Here is a 25,277-nt window from a genome sequence, read left to right as displayed (position 1 = left end):
ATTGCTCACTGCAGTCACCTCCGTGAGGCTTGGTTTCTCCATGTGGGGCACAACTCCAGGAATCAACGGCCTCTCAGTCCCCAGCCCTAGACTGCTCACCTGGCCTCCTCTCTGTTCACTCTCTAATGGCCTCCCTCCCTGGAGAAGTACTGCAGGGGATTGAGCTACAGGCCCTGGCTGATGATCTAGGGGACTGCAGAAGTGGGTACAGGTTAGTTCAGGTCATGGCTCAAAGCCAATTCCCAAGAGGCCAACGAATGACCAGCAAGCTCCTTTCCCATGATGCCCTACCTGGCGCTCACCTAAGCAATCCTGCCAGAACCTGGGCAGTCATGGTCAGCCAACCAGCTGAAGAAGGTCAGGTAGGAGCTGTACAGCCTGCAGCTGGAGGCTTGACCTTCATGATCCCACAACCACTAGACTGCAGTGGAATGAGACATCCTGTATCCTGCAGAGAGAGGAGTCAGGAAGGTTCATGGCAGACCTACCCTCCCACACACCAGCTCCCCTACCATGCTGGGAGGCGCTCCTTACCGAGGATGCCAAGGCAATACTCCTGAATGATCACTTCATTGTGGAAGTAAAGATAGTGATAAAAGGAAAACTTCATCCTGCCTCCCGTACCCGGGATAGTTACGTTCCTCCCCTTCCCTGGCCAAGAAGGAGAAAGAGGACGTACTCAAAGGACCATTTCATGTAGCTGGGGTGAGGTGACCTGTTAGCTGGGGTGAAGCTCCTTCCCAACTCTCTCACTGAGACACCCCCGGGTCCCAGGGGTATCTCAACCTGACCCAGACACCAGACCCCTCCCGAAGACTCAGGTTCCTTAGCCTGACCTGCAAATCCATCACGTAGCTTAGCAGGACTTCATCACCATTTGTGATCCCGGCCAACATCTGGGTGTGCCGCACAATCTGCCTCTGGTCAAGGAGCCGCCAGATGACTGGGTGGGCGTGCAAGGAAACACCCTGCAACTTTGCAAGAGCACGGAGAGTGTGGGGCAGGGCACCTTCCCTTCCAGGTCCTCTGTCTCTGTCTGGCGTGGAGGGCACCATCACAGCTGTAGTGGTCTTGGTGGTGGGTGGAGGCAGGCCCAGACAACCTGCTCTGACCAAGGGCTGGCACTGAAGAAGTGGGCAGGGGGTTGGGGGCGGGGTGGTGTTGTGTGAGGCGGCGACTACTTGCTCAGCGTTTCTGAGCTGCAGGAGGCCCTCCTGTGCTGGGTGCTGGACAGGCTCTGCTGCTGTCTGGGTGTGTGGTCTCTCCTTCTCCGGGTCTCCCTGAGGGGTGCACGTGTCCACCCCAGGGAACCGCTGTGGGTAGAAGTAGCTACGGGGCAGTGCCTGGCTCTCCCCATGGAGCTCGAGTGGTTTCAAGGGAGCTTATATATACTCAGGGCCTAAACACCTTGGGTGCAGCGCTGGCAGCGGGAAGAAATTGTGTCTGGGGAGATAGTGCCTGCCTTACATAGGACAGCATCCCCGTGCACAGTGACACCGAGTCTTGAGCACCATGTGTTTCTGGGGTGAGTTTGCTGGACACAGGCACGGGTAGCAGGGAAGTTCCATGGCTGGCGTGGGCATGCAGACTCCACTTCCTCAAGCGACTTTCCCAGTGAAACGTATCCTTCAACTTTCTGCTGTTATGATGGGTCCTTGGCGCTGCTATTCTCCCTGGTGAGTGCTGTGCTTGGCTTCCTGTCCCTACCACATGCCCTCAGGGCACATGCAATTAAGCTGCCCTCCTATCTGCATGAGCCTGTTCTCGGTTCCCCTTGTTGTCCCCCATGCCCTGAATCCTGGCTGACCCCCAGTGCCTACCACCTTGTTTCCCCCACCTCCGCTCCCGGGAGCTCGGCGCCCATCCCCTGCTGCCAACCATCCCGAATTGGCAGCTGCAAGGATATGGCTCTGGCCCAGAAGCCGGGGATGCCCTGCGGCCTGGGACATTCACGCAGCCGAGCTCCAAGTGAAGGACGTCCAGCGAGTCTGTTGCTGGCCGGGGCGTACTGGGGCCAGGGCCAGGCTGTGCCTGCAGGTCCTCCTGCTGTGGCTCCACATTGGCCTCCTCCTTGGCCACCACCTCCATCTCTGCGATGATGTCATCCCCCACTAGCATGCCTCTTCCCCCAGGGTTGTCTTCCTGCTCTGTGCACAGGCCATCCTCTCCTGCACAGCCTCCAGCCTTAACATGGTGCCCTCCTTGAGGCTCCAACAGAGCAAAGCCTGTGCCTCCCACCCCACCCCACCCCCGGCACCCCTCGACTCTGGGGGCAACTCCAGGAGAGGCCTGCGGGCCTTGCCCTGCTGAGAACCACATCCTACACCTATGTGGAACAGGGTTCCTGGGGAGCCCCACAGCGCCCTTAGCCTGTCACACTCACACTGGGGCTCAGATACCCAGCAGGGTTAGCTGCGCACAGCAGCCCTGGAGTCGGATGCCAAGGCCCTGGCTTCCAGAGCCCCGCTAGCAGGCACCACGGCCACCACTGCACTTGTGAGAGCCTCTGCACCAGCAAAGCAGTGCACACGGATCACTGGATTGGCGACCATGGCGGTAGGCCTCCCATGTGCCCAGGGCACAGGATGAGAAGTCCTTTGGAATGCCCCTGTGAGTATAGCATTCTCAGGGAGGAACCGTGGAACTCGGAGTATGTATTTGCCTAGACCTGAGAGAATCCTTGCAGGGTTTCAGCTTCTGGTGCAGATGAATTCCACCTCAGCAACGTACCAGTCGACTTTAGTCCCATGCACTCGCCCTGCCCCAATCCCCCCAAGCCCCCGCCGGTGCTGTCCCAGCGGGCAGCGCTGGTCCCTCTCTCTCCCCTCTGGATCTGCAATATTCAGTACCATCAGCCTAGCCTGCCTAATGAAGTGAGATGTTTCATGTGTTCCCTGTGGGTTAATTAATGTCTTGCCACACTCAGGATGCCAGTTAGGGTGTAGGTCTTCCATGCCCACAACTGCAAAGGGCTCACACTTCGCGTGTGCCTTAATCCACCGCCGCCCGCCCCATGGCACAAGCGTGGTCTCGGAAGAGTTACCGCGACATGACGGAGCTGCAGCCCAGCCGGGGCGGGGGGCCTCAGGACACGCCCACAACCTTCGCAGTAACTGGCTGACGCCCACCGCCTTCGCAATGATTGGTCGCTGGAGGTAGGCGGGATTTCCGGGCACGGCTTCTGGCGTCCTTCCCTCTCAGGGTAGCACCAGCTGTCCTTCCCGCAGTTGGCCCTGTGGTGTTCCGAAGCCGGTTACGTACGGCCTGAGGGCCAGGCGAACCTCAGGCTCTTTGTCCTGCTAAAAAGCGCAGGTATTTTCTGTTTCTCTGGACAGCTGGGTCTCTCGGCAAGAATAGAAAGCAAAGGTTTGGGATTTTGTCTATAAAAGGGGATGGGTTTTCTATGTGTGGCTGTTGAATTACGGGAGGAGTCACTGGGGAAAGAACTCCTCATTGCTATTAAGAGACTCACTTTCGTTAAACTCATTGATTTTTCCTGAGGATTCTACCTTTAACTGCCTAATATGTCCGACTAGTTGTGGGAGATGGTGCTAAGGCGCCATTGTTTTCATGTGCACTTTTTATTAAAGCGGGTTTTCTCTGTGAATGTGGTCATGATTCAGAATACAGGCGATACACTTAACCACTGCGATTAAAAAGTCACACTTTTAGTTAGCACATGTCGCGTGTCTGATTTGCTTGGAAGAAATTATCAACTTTTGACATAAATTGTGTTACTTTAGTGTATGTGGAAATATGGGGCCATAAATAATCTCAGTTTCAGTTTGCCTCTGTAAAGGCTGTAATTGTCTCCTTCGTTGTATGACAGTATTTGAAAGATGTTTCATGTATCTTTGGCACCGTAAATAATTTAAACCGAATAAGTGGGTGTAATGGAGATAAATGGAGTTAGATAGCCGAAAACTGGAACAAAATAGATGCGCTTAAGTTATTCTGTTAACCTGGCACACTGCCTTACTCCTGTAATCCTAGCATTTTGGAAAGTGGAGGTCGGAGGATGGCGTGAAGTCAGGAGTTTGAGACCAGCCTGGGTAACGTAATGGACTCTTTCATTGCTATTTTCGCATCAGGGACTGGTTTAGTGGAAGCCAGTTTTTCCTCAGACAAAGGTTGCGCAGGGGAAGAAGGCGGCGAGGTGGACAGGTTTGGGAGTGGGGGCTGGCGGCAGGTCTCCGAGGGGCACGTGGTGGGGCGGGTCTTCCGGTAGGAGCAATGTGACAGAGGCCAGGTGGGGCAGTGAGGCTGTCACGGGGACAGGGAGGGCCAGCGAGGGAGTAGGGAGGATGGTTTCCGGATAAAACTGTACCACCTCAGGTCATCCTCAGGCGTTACATTCTCCACAGACAGGTATTACATGTCATCCTCTGGCATCACATTCAGGCCACAGATAGGTACGGGTTGAAGGCTAGGGTTTGGGGATCTTTGACCTATTGTATATTTCAAATCACTAAAAGATGGTAAAATATTTAAAATATTCTCCTCCTAGAACATTTTCAGTAGCTTGATTTCATCTCTTATCCAAATATCATGCTGAGTGTGGTGAGTCACCCTTGAAATCCCATCACTTTGGTAGTCCCAAGCCGGCAGAACACTTGAGCCGAAGATTTGGAGACTAGCTTGGGCCCTATGGGGAAACCGTTGTCTATTTTTGAAAATACAAAAAATTTCCCAGCTATGGTAGAAAGCGCCTGTAGTTCTAGCTACTTGGGAAGCTGAGATGTAGGAAGATCAGTTGAGGCTGGGTGGAAGAGCCTGCAGTGAGCAGTTCACTTTGGCCACAGGAGACATACATCTCAAGAAAGCAAATATGCAAAACATCACACTGTACCTCATAAATAGATTGTTTTCAAATAAAATTACTTAAATGGGGACATTCTTCATATTGCAACTTAGGAAAATTACAATAGCTTTTCTTATCTAATTTTTAGAAATGAGATTTTGTCAGGTACATACTAAAATGCAGCGTGTGTCCATGAAGTTACTGTCCCTTCGCTCTGAGTGTTACAAATTTTACATATTTAAAGTAAGAAATACTAAAAAGATGTCAGCCTCGCGAAGGGAATTTTACTTGGGTTTTCAGCACAGTATGTAATAAAATTTTATCTTTTTAGCTTATTTATATCTAAATATAGATAATGTTTTACCATTTACAGCACAATGGTAGAAGCAGATCATCCTGGCAAGCTTTTCATTGGTGGCCTCAATAGAGAAACCAATGAGAAGATGCTTAAAGCAGTGTTTGGGAAACATGGTCCCATATCAGAAGGTAACTCTGAAAACCGTGTGTGTGTGTGTGTGTGTGTGTGTGAGTGTGTGTGTGTGTGTGTATGTGTATTTTCACATGTATATTTCAATATGTTTGTTTAAAATATGTATGTTATATATATATATGTTTTGAAAAAATATATTTTTTCAAAGTTCATTGTATACCTACATTAAAATGCCTTATGCGTTTTGAACTCTTATTTTGTAGTATCTGTTTGATATTTGGAAAATTCTCATAGTAGTAGGTTAAGGTTCTATGGAAAGGATAACCTACTACTTAGAAAGGAAAATGAGGAAAAGTAAATGTGCTGTGGAGTTCCGAAACAAACTGGAATAAAGTAGACTGACTGTAGGGGTGACTGAGTATTAAGAACCATAACAGTGATGTGAAATGCAATTATTTTTTAGTTTGATGTAACTTTTAGATGGTTAGTGCCTTGATGAGTCCATTATATGCATGTAATATGTTTTCATATATTTTAGTTCTTTTGATAAAGGATCAAACCAGCAAATCCAGAGGCTTTGCCTTTATTACTTTTGAGAACCCTGCAGATGCTAAGAATGCTGCCAAAGATATGAATGGAAAGGTAAGAGTCCCTTATTACTAATATTCTAACTCTGTTCTTCAATTAACAATATTTCTAGGTCTTTTTAATATTACTAAACTTTTGAAGATAGTAGAATGACATATGAAGCCATCCTCTTTTTTGTGCCATATACGTGCAAGTGTAGTCGGAAGGGTATTGGAATTAACATTATATAAATTAATATTTGATAACCTTTTTCTATGTTTGTATTTCGATATGAGTGCAAATAGATTTTAAAAGGTTTTGAAGAGCTTTAAAACTTATAAGGAACCCTCATGTATATGAAAGTAATAAGTCAATATTTATTAAATGCTGTTAATTGAAGTACATCCAATTCATGGAAATACTTTTAGAGTGTAGACAAACTGGATAGACATCTAGACAGACTCACAAGAAGGAAAGACTCTTTCCTTCTTGAAGAATACATTTTATGAAAATATATTTTTGCAAAAGTATATTTAAATAAGACCTTTACATTTACGGAAAGGTTAAGTAGTTGAAAATAGAAAATAATATGAGAACATTGAAGTCAGATAGCAGAAGAAGTAACTGGCATTTTTGCTCCATGCTTGCTTTTTCTGCTAAGGACATTTCTTTCCTGTCACCAGAGTGATTTATGTAACATGAATAGCTAATTACTCATTTCCCCAGTGTGTTTGAGGACTTGTTTTGATTGAACCAATGGTCTCTTTTCCTGTTGAGTCTTAAATCTAGAGATTGTGTGTTTACTTAAGCTTTAAACTTGTATGTAATTATTTTAATTATTGAATTCCTTTACATTGTAGTCAAGAGCATTCCATTCTGTGCTCTTTAGTGCTTTTTTGCTTTATAACATTACCCCAATCATGCCGGGCATGGTGGCTCATGCATGTAATCCCAGCACTTTGGGTGGCCAAGGCGGGCAGATCACAGGCTCAGGAGAAAGCAACCATAATGGCCAACATGGTGAAACCCTGTCTCTACTAAAATAAAAAAAAAAAAATTAGCTGCATCTGGTTGTGTGTGCCTATAGACCCAGCTAGTCAGTAGGCTGAGGCAGGGGAATCAGTTAAACCCAAGGAGGCAGAGGTTGCAGTGAGCCGAGATCACGCCGATGCACTCCAGCCTGGCAACAGAGCAAGAATCCGTCTCAAAAACACAAAAAATAAATGAAATAAATAAATGACCTTATCCCAATCTGTTTTTAGGTCCTGTTAGTCTTCACGCTATCCCCAAAGTGCTTTTTTAGACTTCTTGAGAATTATCCTTCCCTGTGTGTGTCTCATACATAAAATTTATGCTTCAAAAACCACTTAGATTTCATATTTTCTTCCTCATTTCGTATTGTAGGTATTTTGTACTCACTGTACTGAGTATTAATCTGTTGATCGTGAAATTGTATATAGCGCATATTTAAGTCTTGCTAGTTGCTTTTCTTTCAGTTACATCTAGCACACTTCCTGTCACATAGCAGAAAGTACATTTTCATTCACCCTTATAAATTAGTATTTCAAGCTGTGGTAGAAACCAAGAGTTACTTTTGGTTCATGGTTTTGTGGTAGGTATGGAGATAATTTTGACTTCTGTATAGGAATCTATGATAATTTCTTTTTTCCCTCTAGTTTTCAAGCAAAAGGGCAGATAATTTGTGTAAAGTTTTTGTTCGTTTGTTTGCTTTTTAAGATGGAGACTCGCCGTGTGCCCTAGGCTGGATTGCAGTGGGGCCATCTTGGCTTACTGCAACCTCCGCCTCTCAGGTTCAAGCGATTCTCTTTCCTCAGCCTCCCAGTACCAGGGGCTACAGAGGCGCGCCACCACGCCCAGCTAATTTTGTACTTTGAGTAGGGATGGGGTTTCACCCTGTTGGCCAGGATGAGCTCTATCTCTTCACCTCATGATCCACCCGCCTCGGCCTCCCAAAGTGTTGGGATTACAGGTGTGAGCCACCGCACCCAGCCAACGTTATTTCTAAATTACTTCATCTCACATAATTTATTGTGTTAAAATAACTGTGAATGTTGTATGCACATTAATGTTAAGATGGCCAATAAAGGAGGTTCTTCGAGTTTTCAGGGGGAATTAACAGTTAAGGAATTTTGGCTGACTTCAGAACACTGGGAAGGAAGCAGCCGTGGGCAAATCTGGGGAGAATATTTTGAGCCCAGAAATAACAAAAGAAGTTTCAAGGTAGGAACAACTGGCGATGTGGCTGCAAGGGGTCTTGTTCGGGGATTTAAGTCCTTCCTCCAAATAACAAAAGCCATGTAATTTTTAAATCGCATTATTAGCTGAACTGTTTTCAAAAATTGCTGTGGCCTGTAGAAAAGATTACAGTGAAAAATGTTATTGTGAAATTAATTAGGATAGTTAAGCATTTCTGAGAAATTACCTGAAGTACTATATTAAGATTCATTTTTTAGGGGCACGTCTAAGGCAATGTAAGAAATGAGTAAGGGAAGAAAACTTAATGAGATCAAACAAGGATCACATTTACAGAAACATTTTTAGAGTCAATATAGAATTGTAAATCATATGGGGACATTTTATGTAAGTGTTAGCAAATCCAACAAGAAACAACTCATAATGAGTAATGTGACTAATCACTCTGAAAAAGTAAGCTCATTTTTTTTAAAATGACGCAAGTTTTGTTGGGACACTGCAACTTTCAAATCAGTGATGTGAATACAAAGATGAAGTGGATTATATCGTGTAAAAAACAGATGTGCCACATTCTTCCATAGAATGTGTGATGGGTCCATCTTTTTTTTTATGTTTGAGTTTTTTTTTTTTTTTAATAATGGAGGAGTTTTCAAGGAATTTGAATAATAGAATTTGTGTTTGATCCCTTAATGGAAGGCATGTGCTCAGTAACTATCTCAAATTTGGCATTGCGAAAGATGTGTTCATTTTAGGAGAAAACAAAGTTTCCTTTTGGGAGAAAATACCTCGAATTGAACTAGAGTTGATGTAAAACTGTTTGTAAAATGTGCTTACGTTAAATGTGCCAATGTTATTGATAGTACCCTTAATACTTCTAGTCTTTGGATGGAAAAGCAATAAAAGTAGAACAAGCCAAGAAACCATCTTTTCAAAGTGGTGGTAGGCGGAGACCACCAGCTTCTTCGAGAAACAGAAGCCCTTCAGGAAGTCTGAGATCTGCAAGAGGAAGCAGTGGAGGAAAAAGAGGGTGGCTTCCCTCACATGAAGGACACCTGGGTAATGTTTTAAAATATAAAGATGGAACCATAGGACTGAAAGAAAATAAGTTTTGACGATATCGAAATTTCTCAATTTTTTTATTTCCTGTATGAAGAGAAAATTAGCTTATTGATAATAAGCAAACTTATTTCTAAGTACTAAAGGTGTATTATAAAAATGATTGAACTAATATCTAAAATTTGTTTTAAAATTATAATAAGTTTGCATTGAAGTAACACACATTTGAAACTGAGTTGTGTTTATGAATGCTGATTGCCTGTACTCAACCGGTTTTCTGCAGAACTCATTTTTATTCATTATACTTTAGAGTTTTCTACTTTAGGGCCCAGAACTTCGTGTCAGTTGTATGATCAAAGTACGATGTAATATTTAAAATTTTCCAACAGGAAAAAGTAATTGAATACTGAAGATTGATTTTGCAGTATTTGTTTTCTTGTGTCTACATGTGGAAACATCTATGCAAATGTATTGCTTTGTAATTTTGATACAGAGAGTTTGTACATTGGCCTGCCATAAAGCATGTTCAATTGAAGAAATGTAGAACTTTAATTTCTGAAAAGAGTCTGTGACTCTGGAAAGATGTAAAAACCACTGCTTCACAGATATGTATGAATCTTTCTTTGCTGGAGGCTGAGTCACTGAAAATGATATTTATGAGTGACTTACTTAATAGAAATGAGGGGTCCATCTTTACATATAAAAGAAAAACAAACCATATATTTAAACAAAAGGAAAAAGAAAAAACTATTGGATGGGCTGTGCGAGGTGGCTCACGCCTGTCACCTCAGCACCTGGGGAGTACAGGGCAGGTGGACCACGAGGTCAGGAGTTCCAGACCAGCCTGGCCAACATGGTGAAACCCTGTCTCTCCTAAAGATACAAAACAATTTGCCTGGGTGTGGTGGCATGCACCTGTAATCCCAGCTACTCAGGAGGCTGAGGCAGGAGAATCACAGGAACCTAGGAGGCAAAAGCTGCGGTGAGCCAAGGTTATGCCATGGCACTCCAGCCTGCGTGATAGGGCAAGAGTCCATCTGAATAAATAAATAAACCTGTTGGTTAACTTGTATTATCTATTAACCAACCTTCAAAACTCTAACAATTAACGTGGAGTTTTAATAACCAGACGTGTAATTAATTGGAGATTTTTTTCAAGTTGAAATTGCAGTGTTTGCTCCATTTTAAGATGCATAGCTTCATGGCTGTTTTGTCTCCACTGATCTTGAGGGTGAGGTTCAATTATACTCTGCCACGGATGAGAACGTATATACAAATTCTAACCTGTAACACCACCTGGCAGTTGGCATATATCTACATTTTTGTAGATGTATAAAAATATGTTTATATTACCGATTATGCAACTTTTAAAGACTGTTACAATTCAGCATAATCTCAACTGAAAATTAGTGTCTCATAAGGGAATTTTAAGAAGTCTGTATTGTGTTAACAAATTTTAGAGACAATGTATTTTCCTGATATGTGACTTCTTGGTATTGGAAATATTTGAGTTTCTTTGAATGGAAATTAGTTTATCTTTATGATGTGCTTTGAAAATTTTTCCTCATTACACAATGATATAAACAGTCATTTGTCATTTTTCTTTTAATATTTTTATGCATTTTATAGTTAGATATTTTAGTGATAGATTTCTGCCCCCGTTCACTCCCCATTTTTCCTTACCTCTCCTTCATACCGACGTATTATGATACTTGCGTTTCTTTCTAGATTTTCTAAATGAACTTTTATTGCTTGAAGTGTACTAATACCATGTAGGAATGCTAATTTTATTAGTTTAGACAAAATGTGAATTTGTTATAAAATGTAGAAAATATTTATAAACAACTAAAACTTAGCCATTTAAGAAACAGTGATGTTAGTTAACTAAAAAGATTTTGTTTGAAATACAGATGATGGTGGATACACTCCTGATCTCAAGATGAGTTATTCTAGGGGACTCATTCCAGTTAAAAGGGGTCCATCTTCAAGAAGTGGAGGTCCTCCTCCGAAAAAATCTGCTCCTTCTGCTGTGGCAAGTAGCAATAGTGGGATGGGAAGCCAAGGTAAATGCTACCTGACAGAAAGACCGTAGTTTTTGTATGACTAAAAATGAGCTGTTTTCCCTGAATGCTTAGCTTTAAGTTCATTGAACAAAAGGGAAGTGACACATACGTGAGCATAATTACTGATTGATAGCTTTTATTATAGTTTCTATCTCACTAGGTACATTTCAGATTTATGTTGAAGAAATACTTGAGCTTCTCATTGCAGATCAAAGAAGTGATTAGAGTGAGGCCAACATTCCTTTTAATCCTGTGTTTGCTAGAAAATTCCCCTTAATTTTTCTAAAAGTTCCTAGCAGTATTCTTTGATGGTAGGCTTCTTGATCTAATTAATTCTTCCATTTCCTAAGTCCCCTGGTGTCGCATTCTAAAAACTGCTCGTTCGGTGACTTTGCTGGGTTGGAGTCTTGCTCTTACTAGGTGAGAGTGCACTATATGAGATGACGGCTTACTGTAGCCTCAAAGTTGTGAGATGACGGCTTACTATAGCCTCAAATTCCTGGGCTCAAGCAATTCTGCTGTTTCAGCCTCCCGAGTTTCTGCAACTACAGGCATGCAGCACCACACCTAGCTACAATTTTTCCCTATGTTTTTGTAGAGAGAGGATCTGACTACACTGTCAAAACTGATGTTAAAGCCCGGGGCTCAAGCGGTCCAGCTGCCTCAGCCTTCCACACTCACTCACAGTGTGAGCCGCTAAGCCTGGCCATCCAGCTTTTGAGACCTCAGTAATGCGTATGTGCAAGGCATACTCACTGCTTGCATGAAGATTCAAAAGAACTACAAGAGCATTTAGCAGACAAGGAGTCATTGAGCTTAAATATGATTTAAAAATAAATTTAAGGCTCGAAAGGTAGACACATAGGAGTCCAAAATTCTTAAATTAAGTGGATATCACAAAAATGCAGAGCTGTGAAATATAGGTGTATGTAAATCAGTAATTGAGATTGTACCGGGTTGTTTAAACATTAACACAAGATCCTTAGTGTAAGATTTGAAATTATTGGAGGAGAGAATTTAGAACTAAGCAACATGAGGTGAGCAGTAGGGTTGAATGCAAGTAATACTTTTGAGAAGAATTGTAAGACTGCAGACTGAACAGAAGAAAATAAGACAATAAATAAAAGTTGTTAGCAAGGAAGTTTAAGCAGAGCAAATTAAAATTCTTTCTTAGTCCTCCATCCTAATATGGAGGAAGTTAAAAACTGCCATTTTCAATTTTACATTTCATACGTAGAGTATCGGTGAAGGGAGGTATTTATTGGCTTCAGGACACCCAAGCCAACACATTTCCATTGGAAAATTAGCCAGTGAAGGTATCATATGTGAAACACTGACCTGTAAGGAATAGCAAGTGAAGAATATATTAAAGGAGAAACTTTCTAGTTTGAAATAGCAACAATGTTGTAATGACCCCTTGAATAGCATTGCTTTCTTGGCAGTAAAAGCAAATCTTGACCATCATTAGAAAATCTTCACTAATACATTTTAATTTGTCAACATTTAAGATAGAGCCAACCAGTTAGAGATAAAGAACTTTTATGTAAACATTTAGCATATAGTCATTTACAGGTAGCTGTATTTATGTGTGTGTGAGATGGACTGAATGATTTTGGAAAATCCACCTTCTTTGGCTGAGAAACGACAATGTATGTAAACTTTAAAATCAGTGAAGAGTTTGATGGTTTTACATGTTTTGCCTGTGTCACTCACAGTCATCAGTAATTTATATGAAAAGGAAAATAATAACTAAGTAGTTATTAACCATTACATATCAACTTTTACCTAAGCATTAATGTTTGCCTTCAGCTTCATTAGAAGAACTGGCCTTGCGGGAGCCATGGGATTATCCAAAGCCATGAGAAATATTCACAGTGTCATGACTGTCTAGTAATTTAGGAAACAAAGAATGGAGTCATAGAAGAAATAATTTTAAAAAGTTGTTTGAGAGAAGAGAAAATAGTGTTTCAGATTTGGTGTTCTTTACATAATGTTCCATCATTTGAATGTTAAAGGTCCCATGTCACAAAGAAGAGAGAATTATGGAGTTCCTCCACGCAGAGCGACAGTATCTTCCTGGAGAAATGATCATATGTCACCAAGAGATGATGGTTATGCAACTAACGATGGGTAAAGGAAAAATTAAAAAACACGGTTGATTTTTTTTTTCTGTGGTGATGAAATTCACATGGCAAAATTAAATATTATAAGGTGATCAGTTAAGTGGTGTTTAATACATTCTGTGCCACGCAACAACTACCTCCATCGAGTTCCAAAACATTTTCATCACTCCAAATTAAAACTCCTACTACCAGTTAAGCAGTCCCTCCCATTTCCTCCTTTTCCTTAGCTGCTAGCAAACACCAGTCAGTGTTCTGCCTCTGAACTTACCTGTTGTGGGTATTTAATGTTAATGTGCTCAAACAGTACATGACTTTTTGTATTTGTCAGCTTTCCTTTTGCATGATATCCTGAAGGTTCATTTACATCACAGCACTTCACTCCTTCCACAAGCTATTAGCCCATTATTTTATCTGGGTGGTTTCCACCCCAGTATTTCTACGCACCAATATTTGTTTGAGTATGCTTATTCAGTTCTGGGTGTATATGAGTGGAATTGCATGGTCCTATGATGATGATGTTTGTTTTCTTGAGGAACCGCCACATTTCTCCATAGTAGCTGCATCATTTTCCGTTCCAACCTAGCGTTGTATCAGCATTCCAATTTGTCTACATCCTCTCAAACACTTGTTATTTCCTGCTTTTGGAAATTTATTCCCATTCAACTGTCTGTGTGAAATATGATATGTCATTTTGGATTTGAAATGCATTTTCTGCACCCATTAACTCATCATGCACATGTATCCTAGAACTTAAAGTATAATAAAACAAAAAGAAATGCATTTTCTGCATCACTGAATATGAGTATCTGTCCCGTGTGCTTTTTGGGCATTTGTCGATTTTATGTGGAGAAATATCTGTTTAGATGTTTGGCCTTTTAATTTTGTTTAAGTTGTAAGTTAGTCATGTATTGGAAACTAGAAGTTGAAAATTTAAAATTTGTTGCTTAAACTTATGCACACAGAAATCATCCAAGTTGCCAAGAAACGAGGGATTATGCTCCACCATCTAGAGGCCATGCATACCGTGATTATGGTCATTCTCGACAGTATGAAAGTTATTCTAGAGGATATAGGTACTGTAACTTTTTCTGGATTTGTCAAATAGATTTCTTAAATTGTTCATTCCAACTAACATTGTATCAGGGCTCCAATTTATCTACATCCTCTCAGACACTTGTTATTTCCTGCTTTTGAAAATTTATTGCCCTTCCAGTGTGTGTGTGTGAAATATGATATCTCATTTTGGATTTGGAATGCATTTCCTGCACCCATTAACTCATCATGCACATGTACCCTAGAACTTAAAGTATAATAAAAAAAAAAGACATGCATTTTCCGAATCACTGAATATGAGTATCTGTCCCATGTGCTTTTTGGGCATTTGCCTATTTTATTTGGAGAAATATCTATCTAGATGTTTGGCCTTTTAATTTAAAGTTGTAAGTTAGTCATGTATTCGATACTAGAAGATGAAAATTTAAAATTTGTTGCTTAAATTATGCACACAGAAATCATCCAAGTTCCCGAGAAACTAGGGATTATGCTCCACCAACTAGAGGCTAGGCATACCGAGACTATGGTCATTCTAGGCAGGATGAACGTTCTTCTAGAAGATATAGATACTGTAACTTTTTCTGGATTTATCAAATAGATTTCTTCAATTGCTCATTCCAACTAACATTGTGTCAGGGCTCCAATTAGCTACATCTTCTCAAACACTTGTTATTTCCTGCTTTTGAAAATTTATTACCCTTCCAGTGTGTGTGTGTGAAGTGTGGAAGCTCCTTTTTTATTTGAAATGCATTTCCTGAATCATTGATCATGAGTATCTGTTTCATGTGCTTTTTGGGCATTTGGGCATTTTGGGCATTTGGGCTCTGTGGGCATTTTATTTAGATGTTTGGCAATTTAATTGTGTTTAAGTTGTAATTTAGTTATGTTTTGGATACTAGAAGTTGACAATTTAAAATTCCTTGCTTAAACTTGTGCACGCAGAAATCATCCAAGTTCCCGAGAAACCAGGGATTATACTTCACCACCTAGAGACTATGCATACCGTGATTATGGTCATTCTAGTTGGGATGAACATTCCTCTAGAGGATATAGGTACTGTCATGTCATCTGGATTTATCAAATAGATTTCTTAAATGGTTCATTCTGAAATTGAAAAGACTTTTTTTTTTTTCAATTTAGTTATCATGATGGCTACGGTGAGGCCCTTGGTAGAGATCATTCTGAACATCTAAGTGGAAGTTCTTATAGAGATGCATTTCCGAGATACGGTAAGGGTCCAGGATGGATTTGTAAATTACAGAATTTTATTGAATAGACCAGATTGTTATTTTAATGAAATTCTAAGGAAAATTGTAAAGGACATATGCAACATGTTTAAATATTGAGTATTCTTAACAGTATAAAGCCTAGGGAATGATATGAAGGTGAGAACTTCAGTTAACGTTAAGAAAATGTGACTGAGCATTTACTTTAGAATTAAGTTTGTTAAGCTGCAAAATACTACTACTCTTACACTTCTCTTAAATAAAACCTTCTGACTATTGAAGACTTGATTAATATCCTGTCAACAAAGGCGGAGGAAAGCAGATATTTCCAAATAGTACTTTAACTAATTCATGCTTTAATGATAGCAGTAAAAATGTTTAAATGTAGTCCCACATATTATTTTATCAACCCTGCAGGGACCTCTCATGGTGCACCACCTGCACGAGGACCTCGGATGTCTTATGGTGGAAGCACCTGCCATGCATACAGTAATACACGAGATAGATATGGCAGAAGTTGGGAGAGTTACTCAAGGAGCTGTGGTGATTTTCATTATTGTGATCGTGAGCATGTTTGCAGAAAAGACCAAAGGAATCCGCCTTCTCTGGGTAGGGTGCTCCCTGATCCTCGTGAAGCATATGGTAGCTCAAGTTATGTGGCATCTATAGCAGATGGTGGGGAGCGTCGATCTGAAAAAGGAGACTCGAGCAGATATTAAAGCAAGCATTCAAAATAATAGTTATTGCATACCAAACCTTGTTTGCAAATCAAAAATTGAAATGTTATTTCTGCATCGTTACCTGCATATTACTAAAAGAAACATGTTGGTTTTGTGGAGAGAGGTAGATACTAACTTCCTCCATGAATTTTTTGAGGTATTCAAAGGAAAAGGAATTGTTTTCAAAGTAATTTCATACTTGTTGATGCTATTTGAAAAGTGTTTAGATGTAATATCTGCCTTAAAATTTTCACAATAAAATTTTACATGTACTGCAAGATGCCTGGTGTTATTGGTTAGCCACACATGCTTAAAGCAAATTCAATAGGAGAGTAAATTGTGTAGTTTGTTGTACGTTTTCCTTTGTTTCTTTGAACACAGATACAAAATTAGGGATGTGTTATGTCGCCCTTGCAAGCTGCTCAAGTTTTCTAATTAAGCTTTTTCTCTTTAAAAACTAACAAGGTTAAAATGTTTGAGAAGTCTTCAGAAAGACTACAAAACTGTCTGCCTCACCCTAAAATGTTTATTTTTTAGAGGAATAGTACAGGTCAAAGGAAATAATTAGATGTCATTGATACTAAAGTTTAAGACATCCGGAACATTCTCTGTGAAGCATTCTGTGACTGAAGAAGATAACGGTAATGAAAACTTTTTTTTCACCTAAATCAGAAGCGAACCAGCTAAGTTTCTCAGGTCCATAGCATAATGAATTTAAATGTTCGTAGTTTAAATAGTGGAAAGGAAGTGTTTTTTCTTGTGAGGTACCCACGTTAATTTTTTCTTGAATATTTTGACAATGGATGTTGTAAGTAATGGTTTAGTAATATGTTCTTACAAATAGGAATAATCTAGAATGGTTGGGATAGTATCAATTTTTTTTGAGATGAAGTGTAGCTTTGTCGCCGAAGCTGGGGTGCAGTGGCTCTGTCTTGGCTTATGGCAACCGCTGCCCTCTGGGTCCAAGCTATTCTGCCTCAGCATCCTGAGTAACTGGTATTAGATATGTGTGCAGCACAGCTGGGCCAATTTTTGTATTTTTAGTGCAGACAGCGTTTCACCTTGTTTGCCAGGCTGTTCTAAAAATCCTGATCCACCCTCCTCAGACTCCCGAAGTGCTGAGATTATAGGCATGAGCCACCACTCTCACCCTATCAGATATAATTGATAATATGAATGGAAACACTTTAAACCTCATACTTAGGGGAAAGTGAAGTATATAAAACATAAACAACAGCATAAAGTTTCTGATGGGATTGCTTAAAGTTTTCAGACATCATTGAATGATAAAAATATTTGGACCGAAATAACTAAATGAATTAATTTTCCTGATTATACAAACTAAAGAAATGAAATACATCAAGTTCCAGAAGTTTTGCAGTCCATAATTCTTAGAATTGACAGACTAATAGGCAGGAGGAAGTATTTTCTTGAAAAATTTTGACACAATCATCAATTTTTATAGGGTAAGGGTACAAATAATTTTAAAGGGAGAAGTTGCCAACTTTGATTTTGAAGTGAGTTATTCATGTTATGAAGTGTTTTCATTCACCTGTAGCATTGTGAGGATGAAGTGAAAAGATAAATCTCCCGAGTCTTATGTATCTTACTGTCCAGGTGTGGTGGTTCAGGTCTCTAATTCTAACACTTGGGGAGGCCGAGGCTTGCAGAGCACTTTAGGACAGGAGTTGAAGACCAGGCTGGCCAACACCGTGAAACCCCATCTCTACCAAAAATACAAAAATTAGCCGGGCATGGTGGTGCCTGCCTGTAGTACGTTGCAGTTAATTGGGAGGCTCAGGCAGGACAATGGTTTGAACTTGGGAGCCTGATGCTGCGGTGAGCCGATATCGCACCATGCACCCTAGGCTGGGTGACAGAGTGCGACTCCAACACAAAAATAATTATATCCATCAACAAATATATAAATAATAAATAGGGTATCCTTCAGTTCAAGCACTTATCGATTCTTTTTTCTTGTTTAGAGACAAGGTCTCACACTGTTGTCCAGCCTAGACTGCAGTGGCACCATCATAGCTCACTGCAGCCTTGAACACGGGGTTCAAATGTGCAAGCCTTCTGTTTCAGCCTCCCAAGTAGCTGGAATTACAGACACACACCAACCACCATGCCCAGCTTTTGTGTTTGTGTGTGTGTGGTAGGGACAATGCTTTGGACATATTGTTCAGGCTGGTCTCAAACTCCCAGACCGAAATAATCCTCCTTCCCTGGCTTCCCAAAGTGTTGTGATTATAGCCGTGAGCCACTGAGTCTGGCGTATCTTTTCGTATTATGAGCGACATTCCACCTCACTGAGTCTGGCATATCTTTCCTTGGTATCAGTGACATTTCACCTTTGCTCTTTTAATTATTTTGAGATGTACAATAAATCCTTATTAAGTGTAGTCATCGTGTGCCACTGAACACTAGATCTTATTCCTTCTAAGCAAGTATAATTTAACCCACCCCCATCCCCTCTTTGATCCCTCCCTTACCAGTTCACATTACTTGTATCAAAATATCACGTGTATGCCAAAAGTATTTACAACTGTTAGGTACAAATTTTCATTCCCTTCCTCCTTCCCTCCCTTCCTCTCTTCCTTCCTGTCTTTCTTTCTTTTTGTCTCTGTATCTTTTTCTCTCACTGATTTTTTTTTTTTAGGATAGAATCCTGCCCTGTCACCTAGGCTGGAGTGCAGTGGCGTGATCTCAGCTCACTGCTCCCTCCTTATCACGGGTTCAAGCAATTGTCCAGTCACACCCTTCTAAGCAGCTGCGACTGCAATCATATGACACCAATCCTGGCCATTTTTTTGTATTTTCAGTAGAGACCAGGTTTCACAATATTTGCTCAGGCTGGTCTTGAATTCCTTTCCTTTAGTGATGCATCCACATCAGCCTCTCAAAATGCTGGGATCCAGGCATGAGCCACAGTGCCCACCCAGTTGTATGCATTTCTGTCTCCCGTGATCTCTCCTATTTTATTATTTTATTCTCTTTTTATTTCTGAGACAGCGTCTTGCTCTGGTGCCCAGGCTGGAGCACAGTGGTGTGATCTCACGTTACTGCAAACTCCATCACCAGGGTTCAATGGATTCTCCTGCATCAGCCTTCGAAGTAGCTGGGAGAACATCCATGGGCCACCAAGCTTGGCTAGCTTTGGTATGATACTAGACGTGGCATCTTGTCATGTCTAACTCCGTATCTGTTTTAAAGCTCGAGTGATAAGCAATATTGACTTCCTGGAATGTTTTATGTTTACAAAACTATTATAGTACTACTATTTAGCCTCCTCCTATAAAATATGGTAACACACAACACATACATACACAGACAAAGACACAGTCAGTGATCAAAAAAATCAGTGTAGGCCATGACCTAAATGAAAGGTGAACTGCTGCAGTTGCCTAGAACTAAACCAGACCAGAGTTGACCCATACCAGTCGGAGAGATGTGAACAGAGGCTTTCAAACAACTCTATCAGATACATGTTAGATTATTCTCCAGCCATAGCGAAGGGACATTAAAGATCTGTTGTGCTTAGAAGAGTCTCGATGATTTGACTTTTCCAGGGTATTAGCATTCATGATGTTGGCCTTTACAGCTCTCTGCAATTAAGTCAGTAGACAACGCAGTTTTTCTAGGAGTCTAAAGTGCTTTTCAGAATTAGCTAAAACTTAGTGGCTTAAAACCATAATTATAATTTCCTAACTGTCAGTCTCTGCAATCGCCCTCAGTCTCTCAGCCAAATGAATGTGGTTCAGGGACACTCAGGAGGATGCAATCTAGTGATGGCCAAAGATGGGGACATTGGCGGGTGTCTTCTCATCTCCCTGGTGCCATGGCTAGCGTGACTCAAATGGCAGGGGCTGGACTGCTGAGATGCTCAGACATCTTGTTCTGTTTCTTTGAGTCTCTCCATTGGATGTCCCTTCTGCATAGTGTCATCAGGGTGTTAGACTTCGTGATGTACTGGTCGGGGGCTCCTAAGGGGGATGAGAGCAGGAGACTTGGGCAGAGCTGTGGCACCTTTTCTAAACTAGGCCAGAGGTGGTCCAGTATCCAGAAAATGCTTGTACTGTTTTCTATTCATTACAAGCAAGTACTGTGTTCAGTCCCATCAGGAATATTTTCAAATGGGTTTGAGAAGAATTTCAAAGTGTGTTTTAGACCACTACAGTGACCATGCCTATGAATTCCTTATTTTTACAAGTGCTGGATGGGTTTTTCCCAAAATAATGCTTTTTTCGGGGGTGTGGGGTGGTGGAGACAAAGCTTTGGTGTTGTGACCCAGGCTGTAGTGCCGTGGCGTGATCTTGGCTCACTGCAACCACCGCCTCTTGGGTTCAACCGATTCTCCTGCCTCAGCCTCCCAAATAGCTAGGATTACAGGAACCTGCCACCATGCACAGCTAATTTTCAAATATTTAGTAGAGATGGGGTTTCACCACGTTGACCAGGCTGGTCTTGAACTTCTGACATCTGGTAATCCACCAGCCTTGGCCTCCCAAAGTGTGGGGATTACAGGCGTGAACCATCCCCATCCGGCCTTCAAATTATATTTTCATACCCACTCACTTCCACAATTTTTTGGACCTATCTGCGTGTTCTCCTCGGAGGCGGGGGGACGGAAACAGTATCAGAGTTGTTGAAAAATGTATGAAAGAGAGAATGGCAATACTATACAAGGTTTAACCTATTCACAATACTGTATTCACTGAATAAAAACATTACTTTTAAAATTCTACTATTGACTAAATAAATAAAATACATTCTTTCAATCACTCTAAAATGTGTGTACTTGAAGAAAATAGAAGAAGGGTTCTAATACATAAACAAATAAATGAGGCTGGGCATGGTGGCTCACACTGTAAGCCTAGCAGTTTGGCAGGCAAAAGTGGGTGGATCACTTGAGGTCAGGAGTCGGAGACCAGCCTGGCAAATATGGTGAAACCCAGTCTTGACTAAAAATACAAAAATTAGCTGCACATGGTGGCATGCACCAGTAATCCCAACTCCTCAGAAGGCCGAGGCAGGGGAATTGCTTGAAGCTGGGAGGCGGAGGTTGAGGTTGAGCCAAGATCCTGCCACTTCACTCCAGCCTGGGTGACAGAGCAATACTCCTCAAAACACACACAGACACCCCAAAACAACTAAAAAATGAAAATAAAAATTTTGTACTCACAGTTCAACTCGCATATCTAACAGAAAATACAAAGTACATTAAAACAAAGTTTCCACAAAAGGCAAATAAAACAAATTTATCACCTTGCATATAAAATGAAAATAATAAACTGAAGAGAACTATACGGAAAAAAATTCAAAATTTACAAGTAAGTACTCTAAAAGAAGCTGAAAGTCACTCAAAACTTTTCTGGATTCCATGTCTCTACAGTGCAAACATGATCATAAAATTTGCTGGGGGCAGAACAATCAAAATGTATCTTAAAACTCAATAAACACTTCAAGTCTCCCATAAGAATTGTAATGGAAAATGGACGCGTCTGCAGTATTTCTACACAAATGTGAACAAACACTATTTCTTTGTACACATTGTTTGACTATTCCAAGAAAATAACTTCCATATTAATATTAGGGGATGTGACAAAGCAGGTCTTCATCATGATAAGTAACACTGGGTGTCCACACCACTACTCAGGTCGCCTTAATTCCCAGCCAGGTTCCCTCCCTGGACACACAATGAAGGGCTCCTCCATTTTGCAGTCTCTTCACATTTCCTCTCCTGTGAGCCCAGTGTGCTTGTCCAGATTCCCTGTGTAATGGCCTCTCTTGTCTGGTGGGGCAGGGCGGGGCACGGCAGTGTGAGTGATGATGGCAGAGGGCAGAAAGCATCTCAGGGAAGCCTGGGATCATTGTAACAAAAAATGATGGGCGTGGGACAGCCCATCAGGGAAGACATAGAGAGGGGCCTTGGGAGGATATCTGGGTGGAGGGTGAGAGGGCCCTGGTTGAGCCCAAACTGAGCTCCAAGTGGTGGCCGGCCTCAGGCCTCAGCCGGTGAGGGATGATGAGACAGCTACCACTTGAGCCTTGCTTCTCACCCAATGACCATAGACACTTATTCCTCTTAGGTGGCTTAAGGTGCCCCAGTCCTAAAATGTGGGTGTTACAGTTCTTTGATGGCCATTTCTCCGCCAGCCCATGGATGACGTGGGATTGCTCACTGCAGTCACCTCCGTGAGGCTTGGTTTCTCCATGTGGGGCACAACTCCAGGAATCAACGGCCTCTCAGTCCCCAGCCCTAGACTGCTCACCTGGCCTCCTCTCTGTTCACTCTCTAATGGCCTCCCTCCCTGGAGAAGTACTGCAGGGGATTGAGCTACAGGCCCTGGCTGATGATCTAGGGGACTGCAGAAGTGGGTACAGGTTAGTTCAGGTCATGGCTCAAAGCCAATTCCCAAGAGGCCAACGAATGACCAGCAAGCTCCTTTCCCATGATGCCCTACCTGGCGCTCACCTAAGCAATCCTGCCAGAACCTGGGCAGTCATGGTCAGCCAACCAGCTGAAGAAGGTCAGGTAGGAGCTGTACAGCCTGCAGCTGGAGGCTTGACCTTCATGATCCCACAACCACTAGACTGCAGTGGAATGAGACATCCTGTATCCTGCAGAGAGAGGAGTCAGGAAGGTTCATGGCAGACCTACCCTCCCACACACCAGCTCCCCTACCATGCTGGGAGGCGCTCCTTACCGAGGATGCCAAGGCAATACTCCTGAATGATCACTTCATTGTGGAAGTAAAGATAGTGATAAAAGGAAAACTTCATCCTGCCTCCCGTACCCGGGATAGTTACGTTCCTCCCCTTCCCTGGCCAAGAAGGAGAAAGAGGACGTACTCAAAGGACCATTTCATGTAGCTGGGGTGAGGTGACCTGTTAGCTGGGGTGAAGCTCCTTCCCAACTCTCTCACTGAGACACCCCCGGGTCCCAGGGGTATCTCAACCTGACCCAGACACCAGACCCCTCCCGAAGACTCAGGTTCCTTAGCCTGACCTGCAAATCCATCACGTAGCTTAGCAGGACTTCATCACCATTTGTGATCCCGGCCAACATCTGGGTGTGCCGCACAATCTGCCTCTGGTCAAGGAGCCGCCAGATGATTGGGTGGGCGTGCAAGGAAACACCCTGCAACTTTGCAAGAGCACGGAGAGTGTGGGGCAGGGCACCTTCCCTTCCAGGTCCTCTGTCTCTGTCTGGCGTGGAGGGCACCATCACAGCTGTAGTGGTCTTGGTGGTGGGTGGAGGCAGGCCCAGACAACCTGCTCTGACCAAGGGCTGGCACTGAAGAAGTGGGCAGGGGGTTGGGGGCGGGGTGGTGTTGTGTGAGGCGGCGACTACTTGCTCAGCGTTTCTGAGCTGCAGGAGGCCCTCCTGTGCTGGATGCTGGACAGGCTCTGCTGCTGTCTGGGTGTGTGGTCTCTCCTTCTCCGGGTCTCCCTGAGGGGTGCACGTGTCCACCCCAGGGAACCGCTGTGGGTAGAAGTAGCTACGGGGCTGTGCCTGGCTCTCCCCATGGAGCTCGAGTGGTTTCAAGGGAGCTTATATATACTCAGGGCCTAAACACCTTGGGTGCAGCGCTGGCAGCGGGAAGAAATTGTGTCTGGGGAGATAGTGCCTGCCTTACATAGGACAGCATCCCCGTGCACAGTGACACCGAGTCTTGAGCACCATGTGTTTCTGGGGTGAGCTTGCTGGACACAGGCACGGGTAGCAGGGAAGTTCCATGGCTGGCGTGGGCATGCAGACTCCCCTTCCTCAAGCGACTTTCCCAGTGAAACGTATCCTTCAACTTTCTGCTGTTATGATGGGTCCTTGGCGCTGCTATTCTCCCTGGTGAGTGCTGTGCTTGGCTTCCTGTCCCTACCACATGCCCTCAGGGCACATGCAATTAAGCTGCCCTCCTATCTGCATGAGCCTGTTCTCGGTTCCCCTTGTTGTCCCCCATGCCCTGAATCCTGGCTGACCCCCAGTGCCTACCACCTTGTTTCCCCCACCTCCGCTCCCGGGAGCTCGGCGCCCATCCCCTGCTGCCAACCATCCCGAATTGGCAGCTGCAAGGATATGGCTCTGGCCCAGAAGCCGGGGATGCCCTGCGGCCTGGGACATTCACGCAGCCGAGCTCCAAGTGAAGGACGTCCAGCGAGTCTGTTGCTGGCCGGGGCGTACTGGGGCCAGGGCCAGGCTGTGCCTGCAGGTCCTCCTGCTGTGGCTCCACATTGGCCTCCTCCTTGGCCACCACCTCCATCTCTGCGATGATGTCATCCCCCACTAGCATGCCTCTTCCCCCAGGGTTGCCTTCCTGCTCTGTGCACAGGCCATCCTCTCCTGCACAGCCTCCAGCCTTAACATGGTGCCCTCCTTGAGGCTCCAACAGAGCAAAGCCTGTGCCTCCCACCCCACCCCACCCCCGGCACCCCTCGACTCTGGGGGCAACTCCAGGAGAGGCCTGCGGGCCTTGCCCTGCTGAGAACCACATCCTACACCTATGTGGAACAGGGTTCCTGGGGAGCCCCACAGCGCCCTTAGCCTGTCACACTCACACTGGGGCTCAGATACCCAGCAGGGTTAGCTGCGCACAGCAGCCCTGGAGTCGGATGCCAAGGCCCTGGCTTCCAGAGCCCCGCTAGCAGGCACCACGGCCACCACTGCACTTGTGAGAGCCTCTGCACCAGCAAAGCAGTGCACACGGATCACTGGATTGGCGACCATGGCGGTAGGCCTCCCATGTGCCCAGGGCACAGGATGAGAAGTCCTTTGGAATGCCCCTGTGAGTATAGCATTCTCAGGGAGGAACCGTGGAACTCGGAGTATGTATTTGCCGAGACCTGAGAGAATCCTTGCAGGGTTTCAGCTTCTGGTGCAGATGAATTCCACCTCAGCAACGTACCAGTCGACTTTAGTCCCATGCACTCGCCCTGCCCCAATCCCCCCAAGCCCCCGCCGGTGCTGTCCCAGCGGGCAGCGCTGGTCCCTCTCTCTCCCCTCTGGATCTGCAATATTCAGTAC

General features: G+C 43.5%; 1 protein-coding gene and 1 pseudogene across 2 annotated transcripts; one reads left to right on the top strand and one right to left on the bottom strand.

Moving 5' to 3' along the window:
- LOC129530205 (centriole and centriolar satellite protein OFD1-like) overlaps positions 1-25,277 on the bottom strand; it is an 812,440-nt pseudogene that overhangs the window by 298,735 nt on the left and 488,428 nt on the right.
- Positions 3,182-16,530, top strand: LOC129530242 (RNA-binding motif protein, Y chromosome, family 1 member F/J-like). 2 transcript variants are annotated; one of them, XM_063703399.1, is made up of 11 exons: positions 3,216-3,312; positions 3,994-4,052; positions 5,175-5,287; positions 5,770-5,873; positions 8,891-9,068; positions 10,979-11,131; positions 13,147-13,261; positions 14,217-14,327; positions 15,250-15,360; positions 15,448-15,536; positions 15,951-16,530. In XM_063703399.1, the coding sequence occupies exons 3-11, from the start codon at positions 5,179-5,181 to the stop codon at positions 16,250-16,252; spliced, it is 1,272 nt and encodes a 423-aa protein (XP_063559469.1). In that variant the 5' UTR covers positions 3,216-3,312; positions 3,994-4,052; positions 5,175-5,178; the 3' UTR covers positions 16,253-16,530. The 2 variants fall into 2 exon arrangements, with proteins under 2 accessions (XP_055233082.1, XP_063559469.1); XM_055377107.1 differs by lacking the exon at positions 3,994-4,052 and having other exon boundaries at positions 3,182-3,312.

This window comes from Gorilla gorilla, chromosome Y, assembly GCF_029281585.2.
Source record: "Gorilla gorilla gorilla isolate KB3781 chromosome Y, NHGRI_mGorGor1-v2.1_pri, whole genome shotgun sequence".
In the NCBI taxonomy this organism is placed as follows: Eukaryota; Metazoa; Chordata; class Mammalia; order Primates; family Hominidae; genus Gorilla; species Gorilla gorilla.
This window is presented reverse-complemented; position numbering and strand designations above follow the sequence as displayed.